The sequence below is a fragment of the Coenobita brevimanus genome, chromosome 83, assembly GCF_032717465.1.
Source record: "Coenobita brevimanus isolate Jiangsu-jjx chromosome 83, ASM3271746v2, whole genome shotgun sequence".
Classification (NCBI taxonomy): Eukaryota; Metazoa; Arthropoda; class Malacostraca; order Decapoda; family Coenobitidae; genus Coenobita; species Coenobita brevimanus.
This window is the reverse complement of record NC_137036.1, coordinates 1438735-1452604: the sequence shown is the minus strand read 5'-3', so window position 1 is coordinate 1452604 and position 13870 is coordinate 1438735. Positions and strand designations below refer to the sequence as shown.

General features: G+C 40.4%; 2 protein-coding genes across 2 annotated transcripts in view; both read right to left on the bottom strand.

The window, feature by feature from the left end:
- Positions 1–13870, bottom strand: part of LOC145409769 (uncharacterized) — a 265348-nt gene that overhangs the window by 42719 nt on the left and 208759 nt on the right. The gene's annotated exons all lie outside the window — the stretch shown is intronic.
- lace (serine palmitoyltransferase long chain base subunit) overlaps positions 1–13870 on the bottom strand; it is a 63878-nt gene that overhangs the window by 3704 nt on the left and 46304 nt on the right. The window contains exon 10 of the mRNA XM_080280067.1: positions 4940–5075. Within this exon, the coding sequence (XP_080136193.1) occupies positions 4940–5075 (136 nt within the window). The remainder of the gene's footprint in view (positions 1–4939; positions 5076–13870) is intronic.

Sequence of the window (13870 nt, the reverse complement as noted above, 5' to 3'; positions counted from 1 at the left end):
TTCTCATCTCAATGTTCCTGTTTGCCTGTATCCTGGCCTCTCACACAACACCACACAACGCCACAACACCCCCTGCACCACACAACACCTCTCTCATACCACACCACATCTCTCACACCACACCACACACACCACCTCTCCCACCACACAACACACCTCTTACATGTTTACACAGAGTTCCTTTAGCACAACACAAAAGTCCATCACATCAGGAAAGGCAACAGTCTCCTTTAAGCTTTTTGCAGTGTCCTCTCACTCTGGCCATAGATGTAACCCAGCTCCTCTCACACGCACCATGGCCCACCAAAACTCTCCATGCATTCCAAAGGGCTATTAGTGATGTGATGGACAGAAATGCTTTTGTATTGGAAGAGCTATGTCATGGTCTCGCAATATTTGCACACACACACACACACACACACACACACACACACACACACACACACACACAGAATGGTGGAGTGCAAGTGAGGGGCAACTTCAGCCTGCACATCATGGGACTCACATTCAAAATAATCATCAGACCAAGTCACCCATGAACACTCGACAGGATAGTGCATATTACTGACCCCCTGTACTGCACACATCAGCAAAAAATATATATATATACAAAGTCCTACAAAACATCAGTGTCACTATATTTAAAACTATATAAGAAAATACCAAGACAAAAGTTAGTTATAGAAAACCATTTCTTTTTTTGAATTACACTGCTCAAAAAACATGGTAGCTAAACAGACATTCAAAATTTCAAAACAGCTTTAACTTTATACCTGCCTGGAAAAATACTCATGTTGCATCTTCACATCTCATGCTGAAAAAATTTAAATTGCTACCCCAAAAAATCAATTACTAAAAGATGGGAAAAAAAGTACCATGCAATAAGTTTTGAAAAATTAATGCATAAAGCAGCATGTGGCAAGCTCAAAAATTTCCAGCCAATCACTTCTTGCAGTAATATATATACAGTACAGGATTTCATAATTAACCTTTTTTGCCCTCACTGGATGCACCAAAGTACAGTAAACGCTTTATGTACCAAACTTTATAACAAATTACCAAACAGTATGATGTACAACTTTAACAAACTTCTGGCTCTAACATCAAGGGTCTGGCACCAAATAGCTTGTTATATCAAGGCTGTATTGTATTGTAATTTATTCACACCACCAGTGAACTGAAAACTATGTAAATTTACCCATGGACAACTAGAAATTTCCTCAAATGAAGAAAATGGTTTGAATTAATGCTCTGAATCTGGTAATGCCATTTTTTTTTTTTCACCGACTTGTTACCTGCAGCACATTTTTATCCACTTTAGGACTGGCTTAACACACTCAAGGGACTGGATACAGTCTTTGTAAACCCTTTTATGTGAGACGTCTTTCCTAAATTGAATAAAAACATCTGGCAGCAACAAGTAAAACATAAACCAAAATAATTATAATGATGATGATAATAATAGTAGTAGTAGTAGTAGTAGTAGTAGTAGTAGTAGTAGTAGTAGTAGTAGTAGTAGTAGTAATAATAATAATAATCATCATCATCATCATCATCATCATCATCATCATGGGGCAACACAGGAGTAGATGATACATGGATGAATAATAATAATAATAATCCATCCATTCATCCAATCCTATGTTGCCCCATGGGAAGCATTGGAACCTGGGGCTAGGCAAGTTGGCCCTGACAATTAAGATGAGAGTGATAACAATAATAATAATAATAATAATAATAATAATAATAATAATGGTAATAATATTAATAAAAATAAAAAAATCCATCACTCAGATTCTGAGGATTAAGCGTGAACAAAACACACAAGTGCATCCAGGTCGGCAAACAGGTTCAGAGCCCAATGCAAATAAAAAACCACTGCACTGCCTTGGAAATAAACACGGGCAATAACAAGCGAATCAGCCGTTTTTCCACCCTACCTGTGCCAAGCTGTTCAATATCCATACACAGAGGCAAGCAATCATGTTTTTCCGCACCATCACCTTCCCTGTAACCACTATGTACACAGCTTGCTTCATGCAGTTGTCCTCATTTCAGCGTGCCTCATTACAAGCTTCTTGATTACTGTCCTTCTTCCGTTTTCCCCCTTTCCTTGTCTTTGCAACCACCTCTCTCTCTCTGTCCTCATTTCAGCTGGTTTCATTACACACTTTTTTACTATAGTCCTTGTTCTGTTTTCCCCCTATCCTAATCTTTGCAACCTCTCTCTCGCTCTCTCTCTCTCAAGTTGCAGATTATTACACTGTTGATCACTCGGTTGCAGAGTATTAGCTGCACATGAATAAACACCTGCTCTTCCTTTCAAAGCTGCCTGTGATTCATCATAAAGTTGTTATTAATTCAGATGCATGTGTTCTTTGTCTTTAACCCCCCAGTCATGAACCAGAGGCGGGTTTTACTGTGTTACAAAGAGGGGTGTTGGAGACGAATGCCTTCAGGTGGTGTCACAACTATACAACAGATCTTAGCTATAAATACATCCCCTTCGGGGATACCCTAAAAGAAAGATGGGGGACTGCAAAACAAGGGCAAATCAAACCTCCATCCACTGGGTTCGTGTTTGGATGAGCCTGGAACCACCACAAAAACAACAAAAACAAAAACTACAGTAACATCTCTGGTATTAAATTTGTAACTACAGTACAACAAAAACTACAGTAACATCTATAATATTAAACTTGTAACTACAACAAAAACTACAGTAAAATCTCCGTAATAAATTCGTAACTACAACAAAAACTACAGTAACATCTATAATATTAAATTCGTAACTACAACAAAAACTACAGTAACATCTCTGGTATTAAATTCATAACTACAGTAACATCAATGGTATTAAATTTGTAACTTCTCCAGGCAATTCTATTTAGCTTATGAAAGATTATTTTTTGAACTGAGGGGCTTACACACAACCTTCCTCAACCTCCTGACCTACTGAAGGATGACAGGTGGGTGTGGAGGGTGAGAGTGTGAATGTCAAGGGAGAGTTTCAAGAAGCAGACCAGAAAAGACTTAGGACGAGGCCATACAGTGTGACCTCAGGGATATGGGACCAACAAGGGGCTGGGATAAGGAACTCACTAGAGGCTGGGATAAGGGACTGACTAGAGGCTGGGATAAGGAACTCACTAGAGGCTGGGATAGGGACTGACTAGAGGCTGCGATAAGGAACTCACTAGAGGCTGGGATAAGGAACTTACTAGAGGCTGGGATAAGGGACTGACTAGAGGCTGGGATAGGGACTGACTAGAGGCTGCGATAAGGAACTCACTAGAGGCTGGGATAAGGGACTCACTAGAGGTTGGGATAAGGGACTCATAGAGGCTGGGGTAAGGGACTGACTAGGGGCTGGAATAAGGGACTGACTAAAGACGCTGGGATAAGGGACTAACTAAAGAGGCTAGGATAAGGGACTGACTAAGGGCTGGGATAAGGAACTCACCAGAGAGGCTGCCAGAGATCAAGCAGCATGGAGACCTGCCATTAGATGACCAAGGCCAACATACGCAGGCATGTTGGGGTCTTTATAAACAAACACTCTGGAGGACTGTCATACTCTGAATTAAACAACCAAACACGGCAAGAACATAATGCAGAAAACACAGCATCATAACAAAAAAGGTTGGTAGTAGTGGTAGTTGCAAATTGTGAACCCAGTGGACTGCAGGCTGAAGGGGTTAAAAACAGCATTCTCTCTACACACATCCTAGACTTCCAGTGAGGACTAACTGTATTTCCAAATCTACATACAAACACAGCAGGTAAACGTATTCTGAGGCATACAGAACGTCAGCCATGTCTATACCAACCAATGTCATCAACAACAGCCACAATAATCCACAAACACATACACTAACTTCACATAACTCAAGCAATATATTCCACAGTTTTAGTGCTATCAATATTTTTTTTTTAATGCAAGGAAGAAGGAACAGGAAAATTATAGTTTCAGCCAAGAACAGAATTAATACATTTTGATCCATTTTTTTGCTATTTCAGACATTCCTAAAACAATTTTCTCGTATTGCATTTTTGTTGCAAATTAGTATTTTTATTTTACTCTTGAAATGACCTAACCTAACCTAACTTTCAAGCATAATATAAAAATAACTTGCAACGAAAATGCCATGGAAGAAAGGTGTCTTTGAACTGTCTAAGATATGGAAAAAACAGATCAAAATCTTGTAATTCTGTTTTTGGCTGAAACTATAATAATACACAAGGAACCCAAGGCCAAGAGTCCATAAGATTGTTCCCTTCAAGAGAAACCAAAAACAAGATATCAGAGAGCCAACTTCAAGATCCATTCACTTGCTATGGTAACTAACATACATACAGTACCCTCCTACCTCATCAACATAACACTGGCTGCAAATTAAGTTAAATAAAGTACAATTACTCTCCCTCACATCCCTAATACCTTTAGGGTCACTTATGGCCAGGTTTTGAAACGAACGGATCTTGATTTTGGCTCCCTGTTGTACTGTATTGTTTTTGTTTTTTCTTGGAAGGAATGGCTTGTGGGCTCCTGGCCTTTGGTTCCTTCTTCCTTGCATTAAAAAAAAAAAAAAAAAAAAAAAAAAAAAGATGGCTGATTACTGTACTGTGCTAACTATTACAGTACTTTCACTATTAAGCCTTACATCAATGTCTTAACAGTGGTGAAGTTAGTGAAAATTTTTTGAAATACCTCATTCATTCATTCACTGAAATCTCATAGTTGGATTAATCAATGTCTTTAACGGACTGTGCTGTTGTGAAATCTGAGAGAGGGAATCAGGGTTATCTGCTGGTGAAAACGGAGAAATGGGATTAAATCTGTTTATTGGTCTGTACAGGAAGCGTCACCCTTATCGTACTCTCTCCGGCAACTAACCAACTGTTTTTGAAGTCCCGCCACCCAAGCCAAGCTACTTACGAGATCTTAGGAATGAGGTATAAGAGCAAGGGCACGACGGGGGAATCATCGTGGCCATAAACAATGAATCCCATCTGCCTGAGCCGCTGCCGGAAATACTTGACATTCCTCGACAGTTGTCGGATGCGGCGGCGACCTGGACGAGGGGCGGGAGACAAAGGAATCAAAGTAAAATTGCATCCTGTCCCCGGATTCGTGAGGGGGTTGTGGGGTGGCTGTGGAGAAGAAGCGGCACATACCAGCAGGCTCGCTATGACACCAACTTACCGTGATGGAGTACCTATCCTTTGACCTGATGATGTATTTACTATTATCACATCCCATTTTATTTTTATTAGATGTATTTTACTGTTATTAGATGTACTGTATTGTTATTTGATGTATTTTATTCTTATTTGATGTATTTTATTGTTATCTGATGTATTTTATTATCATTATCATATTTTATCACTCTTATCACACAAGTACTTTATCCAGATTAGGAGAGACTTTTCAAACCCAGGGGTAACAGGAAGCTCTATCCCACTCTTGCAGTTAGTCCATCTTGCACTAAGTATTATCACCATGAAATTAGAATTACATTTAAAAAGGCTTCCTCCACCTCAACAGATTAACATGTTAAGTCCCTGGACATGTTCTGAGCTTAATTCTTGACACAGCTGCATTCTTTTACTCTGATTGATTTAGAATTCTCACAGTGATTTGGAAACAATCTTCACAAACCTCTACGGCACAAGTGGCCTTTCATACACTGATGGGAGTGATATTAAACTAAAAATACATCCTCAGGCCAAAGGGCTTAAAGCTAACTGCATCTGAAAGCTAGAAACTTTAATTTGAAAAAACCAAACCATGAAATGAGACGCTGGGAAAAAAATACAAATACGATAGAACAACCAAATTATATACCGTATACAGTGGAGTCTCTTTTATCGGAAAATCATGGGACTTGCAAAGTTTCATTTAATCGATTTTTTTCGGACACAAGATACTGTAATAATATGCAGGATACAAGGGAACAGTACTGTACTCACCCATCACCCATTTCTGGCAACGTCTAGCCCACTACCACCACCAGCACCCCAAAAGGCACTCAACCATCATCAAAACACTTAATACACTGTAGTAACTATGTATGTAACTGCAATTTTGTAACTGTAATAGAAACTGTCAACTTAAATAAATCTTGACTCAAATAACGCTCGCTCTAGTGACTAGCGGAGCAACCGTAAACTAACGCTAGTGGCGCGAAACAAGCCCGCTGTGTTTGAATTTTCAGATAGATTTCAGATTTCTGCGGTTAATCGAAATAACGTTTTAGTAAAACTTACGGTTAATGGCATATTACGGTTAAAACAATTCCAGATAAAAGAGACTCCACTGAATATGATCTGTAAAAGCAATGTCACAAATTATACAGTAATATAGCAATGGATGACTATTAATCCGTTCACTGCTATGGATGCATTTTTTTTTTTTATTTAAGCTTAATAAACACAATTTTATTTAGCTGTGGGAATTTCTTGCAGCTGCTGTTGTTGTGGCTCCAGGTTCGTCAAAACGTGGCCCTGGAGATTGTATATGAGAGAGTGGGTATGAGCTTGGGGTGTGGGCTGCGAAATGGCAGGTGACAGGGCGACATGGAGGCAATTTGTTTGTGGGCACTCCTTACAGGATTAAGGTGTCTGGCTATTGGTATATTGAGATTTATTAGTTGATGCTGCCTTTTTCCTGGAGTCTAACATTCTCCTTTTGGATGCTGTGATGGAGGTAAGGACATGATGGAGACTCAAATACCTGCTGCCAGTTACATCAGTGCCATCCTCAAAACTGCATCAATTCCCATCAGGTCAATAAAACCATGTGCATGCCTATATAAAACAAATCCATGCATCCACAGAAAGTGACTGGATTAACAATCCACCATCTGAGAGTAATGTATGTACAACAGAAAAGAATATGGTGGTGCGGTGTGTAAACAAACGCATCAACGATAATACTCCACATTCGAAGCACCAAACGTCATTCGGCACAAGAATGCTCTCGAACACGTGGTAAGGCAGGTGGGTGAGAATACGCCAGCATGATTATTGCACACGTTACTACGATCCATGAATTTCCGTAACATTGTTCGCTATAACCGACCCCTTTAACAACACTTCTAGGCAACCATAGCAAAAGCCAGTGCAACAACGCTCTCCACAACACAAAGGCAGGTGGGTGAAAATATACAAGCACGTTTATCATAGTTACGCCTCAGGACTGGGATAATTTTGCATTACGGTCTTAAGTTATCATAGTTACAACCTGACTCATCAAGCCCCAGATGTCTTAAGCACTTTCTCCTTCCTAGTGTTAAAATTTAGAGGTTTGGATCCTACCTCCCGATTTCAGGATTAGGTTTACAATACAACCAACCACATTCAAAAAGACAAGTGATTTTACAACACCCCTTCCTTACCAATTCACTCAGCTTATCACACCTCGATAGCTTCTTATTGATGTAAACTATGTCGATATTAAAAAGATACAAATGTACAGCAAATAACTATGGAAATGGTGCAACAAAGTCTCTATGTCGACCAAAATAAACCATGAGACTGAAGAAGGAAGAGGTCAATAATATAACCTAACTGTGTCTAACGTATGTCTTCTCGATTTAAACCATAATTATAAAAACAAACCCAAGAGAGATGTCAAATCAAATTCCACAAACACTGTACGACGATAACAGCCAATCCTGGATAATATACAACATAAAACTGACCCCAAAAATATGTGCAAGAAAACAAAACATTAAAGACAAACTGAGACAAATTAGAAGCATCTATACGCACCGCACTGACTCACTCAGCTGGCGGTTGTGCTATATCCATCCCAGTTTAGGATCACGCTAGGCCACAACTCACACCCATCCATACCTGTCCACATCCCACCATTCTAACTCCACCATCTATAGGAATAATTTTGATTTAGAGGGGGGGTAGCCTGACTGCAGAGGACAGGGGGACATGAAGGCAATTTGTTTATGGCTACCCCCTCTGGGATTAAGGCATCTGGTGATAGACAAGAGAAAATTCACTGGCAATGGAGTTAATGTGAATGGGTATGGGCATGTATGGAAAGGTGTGAGGCATGGCCAAGCGTAACTCTACTTTGAAATGGGGCACAAAAAAGCCTCCTATTCTACTGTAAGAGAGTTGGGTGAGGGTCAGGCCATAGCGAGGGTAATCTTGTACTCACGCAGTTACAGCCGGAAGGTATAAGACTAGAGGGACCACTGGGGACGCCTCACTGCCATACACAATGAACCCCATTTGCTTTACCCTCCGACGGAAGTATTTCGTATTTCTAGCAAGCTGTTTAAGCCGCCGGTCACCTACACAGAAGGGTCAAGGTATAGGGTTGGTGTTAGTACAGGTTAGACAGGTAAGGAGGGCTGGTGTTAGTACAGACATTACATTGGTATGGGAATTTAAAAAGGTTACACCGAGAGCAAGCACAAAACACAGTAACATGTACAGTTTGGAAACAGAAGTCAAGCTGTCCCTCCTACTTCTCTCTCCTTATACTTACACAATCAGCCTCATGAGTCCACACCAATCCACAAGGATATCTTTACACTGGGTCTCTTACTTACAAACTCAATTGGCTTCATGACTTGCTCCAAACTCAAAAAGTTCTTCAAATTCACTGCTATCCAAGGCCATGTGTGCAAAAATTACCAGGAAACACAGAAACTGAAATACTACTACTGACCGCTGTACCAGGTGCTTCAGATACGATGTAATTATTGAATCTTAAGTACTGCATATAATATTTTCTAGAGGCCAATTCACAAAATAACTCCACAAATGCTTCTAAAAAAAAACTGTATCTCCAAACGTTAACTATTCGAAAATCCACAAGTAGGGAAGCAACTGTATTTGCCTACAGATTAGTGTCATCGTTGTCAACTACTGCGGATTCCACACACCAGTTTTCAAAATTCAAGGAGAGAAAAGTAAGGGACAAGATTTCTGTTGCCAACAGCACAGTCAGGGTGAAATGTTGACCTACTGTTCCACTGCTAATGCTTCACACTAAGAGCACATCTATTGCTTTCCTCCTTAATGCATCATATCAAGGAGTTATCTAAGGCTTGAGGAACATACCAAGCCTCTCTCAGTTAAATATTATCCAGCAGAGAATTATCCTTATAAAGCCAGAGAAACATACCAAGCCTCTCTCAGTTTAATATCATCCAACAGAGAGTCAGTTAGGGCCAGAGAAACATACCAAGTCTCTCTCAGTTAAATATCATCCAGCAGAGAGTTAAATAAGGCCAGAAAAACATACCAAGCTTCTCTCACTTAAATAATGTCCATCAGAGGAGAGTGAGAAGCATAAGAGGTGAAACATTAGGCAAACTTTTGACTCTGGGTGCACAGATGAACACCACATCCATGAATAGGAGTTGTCAATCCAAGCTAATTCGAATTTGATGCCATCTTTCGTATAGTGCAGGATTATGGTTTGTTTACAGTGTTGGAAAAGCCTCGGCACAGATGAGATTGGAGGTGTGCCTGTGTGAGTGTGTGTGTATGTGCCTATGGTGTGAAGAAGTGTGTGTACATGACCACGGTGTGAAGAAGTGTGTGATGAAAGGCAGTGTGTGGTTTGAGTAGATGCATGGTGTGTGGTAGTATGAGGTGTGGCTCTTTGTGGTGTGTGTGGTGTGACTGCGTGGTGTGGCAGTGTGTGGTGTAGCAGTGTGTGGCATAGCAGTGTGTGGCATGGCAGTGTGTGGTGTGTCTAAGTGTGGTGTGGCAATGTGTGTTGTGGCAGTGCACGGTGTGACAGTGTGCATGAAATGTGGCAGTGTGGTGTGTCTGTGTGTAGTGTGGTAGTATGAGGTGTGGCTGTGTGTGGTACAACAGTGTGAGGTGTAGCAACATTAAGTGTGACACTGTTAAGTATGGCTGTGTGAGTGAGGTAGGACAGTGTGAAGAATGATAACACTGTGTGTGTGTGTGTGTGTGTGTGTGTGTGTGTGTGTGTGTGTGTGTGTGTGTGTGTGTGTAGCTTTTCAAACACCAAGTCTGTTTTATCTCATCAAATAAATTCGAGTACCAGCTTTTGGGATTAAAATTCCATCTTTTGCAGTTTATTAAGTACATTACAATTCCCTGTCCACCTGTATAGTATCAAAGGAAGCTACATCAATAATAAAATGATTTAAATGATGTACAGGAGACAGTTAAGGCGTAAGATGGAAAATAAACCACTTAGGAAGAGATGTTAAGTCTCCGATGGCGCTATGACAACTCACTATACATCTATCTTTTATCTACTTTCCACAATGCATAGGGGTTGGTTAGAACAAGTTAGTAAGGCCATTTCAAAGATGTAGAAGTTAGGATTATTAGTTCATGTGCAGACATCGACACACAGTACACTAATCTACAGTATGTGCTTACGACAAAATTTCTTATATGCTCTTAACGTCAATCTGTCTGTCACCCAGCCTGATATTCTCGCCGGGTGAGGAAGCCCCAACACCTTCTTCTTGTGTGATTTATTTTGTTTATTATTCCTAAGTGATTTTTTGTACATGAGAGAGGGAGGGTGAGGTGGGAGCAAGGCAGTAAAAGGGTGCTGGACAGGGTGACATGGAGGTGATTTGTTTGTGGCCACCCCTTCCGGGATTAAGGCGTCTGGCAATAGATAGACAGATAGACAGACAGATTCTGTTTATTACACGTTACTGTCCTTTTGTTACATAAATCCTTCCAATATTGTCATACACTGCATAGATGGCATGCTAAAGGATATTACCCAGCCATAACCAAAAATAAATCACTAAGGAGCAGGTGTCAGGGAGCTTCCTTATCTGAAAACCCAACCACCCCTTGGTCTTAAATCCTCACAAATTTGGTTAAAGCATCTGAACCCACCCAACCACCAGGCACCCTAACATCCACTAGGCATAAACCCACTTCAAAATATATGTGTAGGGCTCTTAACCTCTTCAATACAATTACATTTATTAGACCATTTTATCTTGCTATTTTCAGACCAATATAATCAGTCAAGGGTCAAGGCAGCCTAAAAAAGACCTGGGATGAGGTCATAGAGTATGACCTCAAGGATAAGGGACTAATTTGGGAGGCTGCCAGAGACTGAGCAACATGAAGAGCCTTTATAAATGAATGAAATGAAATGATAAACACCATTGTAGGCCAGTACTGTTGTTGTCATTGTTGCTGTTCTTGTAAACCTAGGCTCACTTAAATTTGAACCTTGTGGACTGCAGGCTGAAGTTGCACACTGCAGTTCACTATCTTTCTTCTCTGGGGGATGGGGAGGGAGTTGAGGGATGTTTGTATACCAGGGCAGTGGATCTGCCTGGTTGTAGCAGTGCCATCACATGAAGGCCCCCCTCTCCAGTGGGCTCCTGGCCTTTGGTTCCTTCTTCCTTGCATTAAAAAAAAAAAAAAAAAAAAAAAAAAAAAAAAAAAAAGCACTACAACAAAGAGAAGAGGTCGGTGAGGCTCAAACTAATGTCTTAAATTTGAAAAGTCTGCTCTATATTGAAGGGATTTGTCTGGGATCATCAAGAATTAGGTAAAAAGATGTTATGGCACAGAAGGGAGCCATTCATGTTAGGAGAGAATACTGAAATTTACTATATACAAGAAAATGTTTGGAAAAGGGTCCTCAGGTGGTTTGGTATGGAAAAGGGTCCTCAGGTGGTTTGGTAAGGTGGAGGCAATGGAGAACGAGACTGACTAGGAGAGTGTGTCAGTGAGGTGGATGGGGGATGATCTGTTGGAGGGATGGGGTGGAGAGGTATAAATGAGGCTGGTGAGTTGGGGGAAGGACACCCTAATGGCAGAGGAAGGGCAATGAGGAGGGTTTTATATATTTATAGTTCAGGGAGCAGCCAGAAATCATGCAGCGTTGAAAATGCTACATTGTACACCACAGCCCACACATGCACAGATAAAAATAATAATAATAATAATAATAATAATAATAATAATAATAATAATAATGATGATGATGATGATAAGCTAGCCATTAAAAAATATATATATAATCACTGTGGAAGGTATGAACTTACAAGCTAAAACATGGGATACAAGGCCACAGCACCATCCAGGCTACCACAGTTACCCCGCCCCTCATGCAACCACACCACCCACCACCCCACACAGGACAGATGGACACCAAGACCGTGTAGGGTCAAACAGCCGGCAATGTGAACCAACTGGCCACCATGGCGAAGGGTACAAAGTTGGCAAAAGGCTGTCTCTTCCACACCATATCAGTTCAGTATATTGGTATGATTCCGCCTATCCACTGTACAGCATCAGGGGATCTAGTTATACCCTGCTGACACCTGCAATTGTGTTACCAATAGTTCCACTCAAACCTCGATTTAAGGGATTTCGGAATTAAGGGACTCCATATTCTACCTGACAAACGGACAAGACCATTCAAAAATGATACGTAATGTCTAGGTTATACACATTAATATATTTCTTTATACAGTACCCGTAAAATAATATTCATAATCAAATAAATAAGATAAGATCATGGTGTTTCATAATAAGATTGTCTTTATATGTGGTAAAACAAGGGACATTTTCAAGTAAGGGACACGTTGATTCCCCCTTTTAGTCCCTTAAATCGAGGTTTGAGTGTACATAGATATGATTCCTGCCAATCTACTGTACAGCATCAGGGAATCTTGCTGTAACCTGCTGAAAACTGCACTTGTGTTACCATTAATTATACCGGCTTTATTTAACACATACACCAGGCAGGTCTTTGTTTATTCTTGCCATTTCCAGATGATTTTCTTGGGCGTAAGATTGATTTTCAAAAACTGGATGGCTTACATAATCCCTCCATCCCTCCACCATCCAATCCTGTGCTGCCCCATCAAGAGCACAGTATTAACTTCCATTAATGACATCAATACTAAAGGTCTCCCCCAGGCAGAATAAAACCACGTTATGGCAAGAATAAATTACAAAGGACATCAGCCAGGATCAAAGGACTGATCACTCCCTCCTACGACTGCATCTGGAAAAGATTTAATTTAAAGAATGACAATATACTATAGTCGCGGCGCACGACTCTGAGGTTGTCATTATCGTACCCTGGCTACCTACCATTCAAAAGTGCGTCCGATTTCATATCATATTATACACGAATTATATTATTATACACGATTATATTATACACGAATATTATACACAAATCACATGCGTCTCATATTATACACGAAATCAGATGCACTTTTGAATGGGAGGTTGCCAGAGCACAATAATAAAGACCTCAGAGTCGTGCACCGTGACTATAACACCAACACAACTAACAGCCATATGTTTAAATCATCAAGGCAAAGGATGTCTCCCATGTGCGATGAAAAGTTCTGAGCGAGGGATGAAAACACAATAGGTCTGGTACAGCGCACAGGGGTTTAGCTAGCTGGGTAGCCTGTCCTTTTTTTTTTTTTTTTTTAACCAGAGGGAACAATTTACAGTCTTCTAGCCTTTGGTTCCTTTTTACTTGCCTAAAATATATATATATATTAAAATTAATAATGCAATGATTTACTGGCCGACAGGGGGAGTTGGGGTGCATGGCTAGGGTACTCTGTGACAACATATGGCAAGGGTGATCACTCACACCTGAGTGACATTATATAGTTAAATAACCCCAACAATCCTTTGCATGCCTTGTGGGACACATCCTTTGCAGTGTTGTAATGCACTACACCATCAGGCATCTATATGACTATGTGGTTACCATCAAACATCCTAAATGCTGTGCTACAACAACCCCTTTGCCTTCCTGTTCACAACACAAGTGTTAAGCACATGGCCACAACACTTAACACACGGCTACATCCATAATGGTATACTCTCACTTTCAATA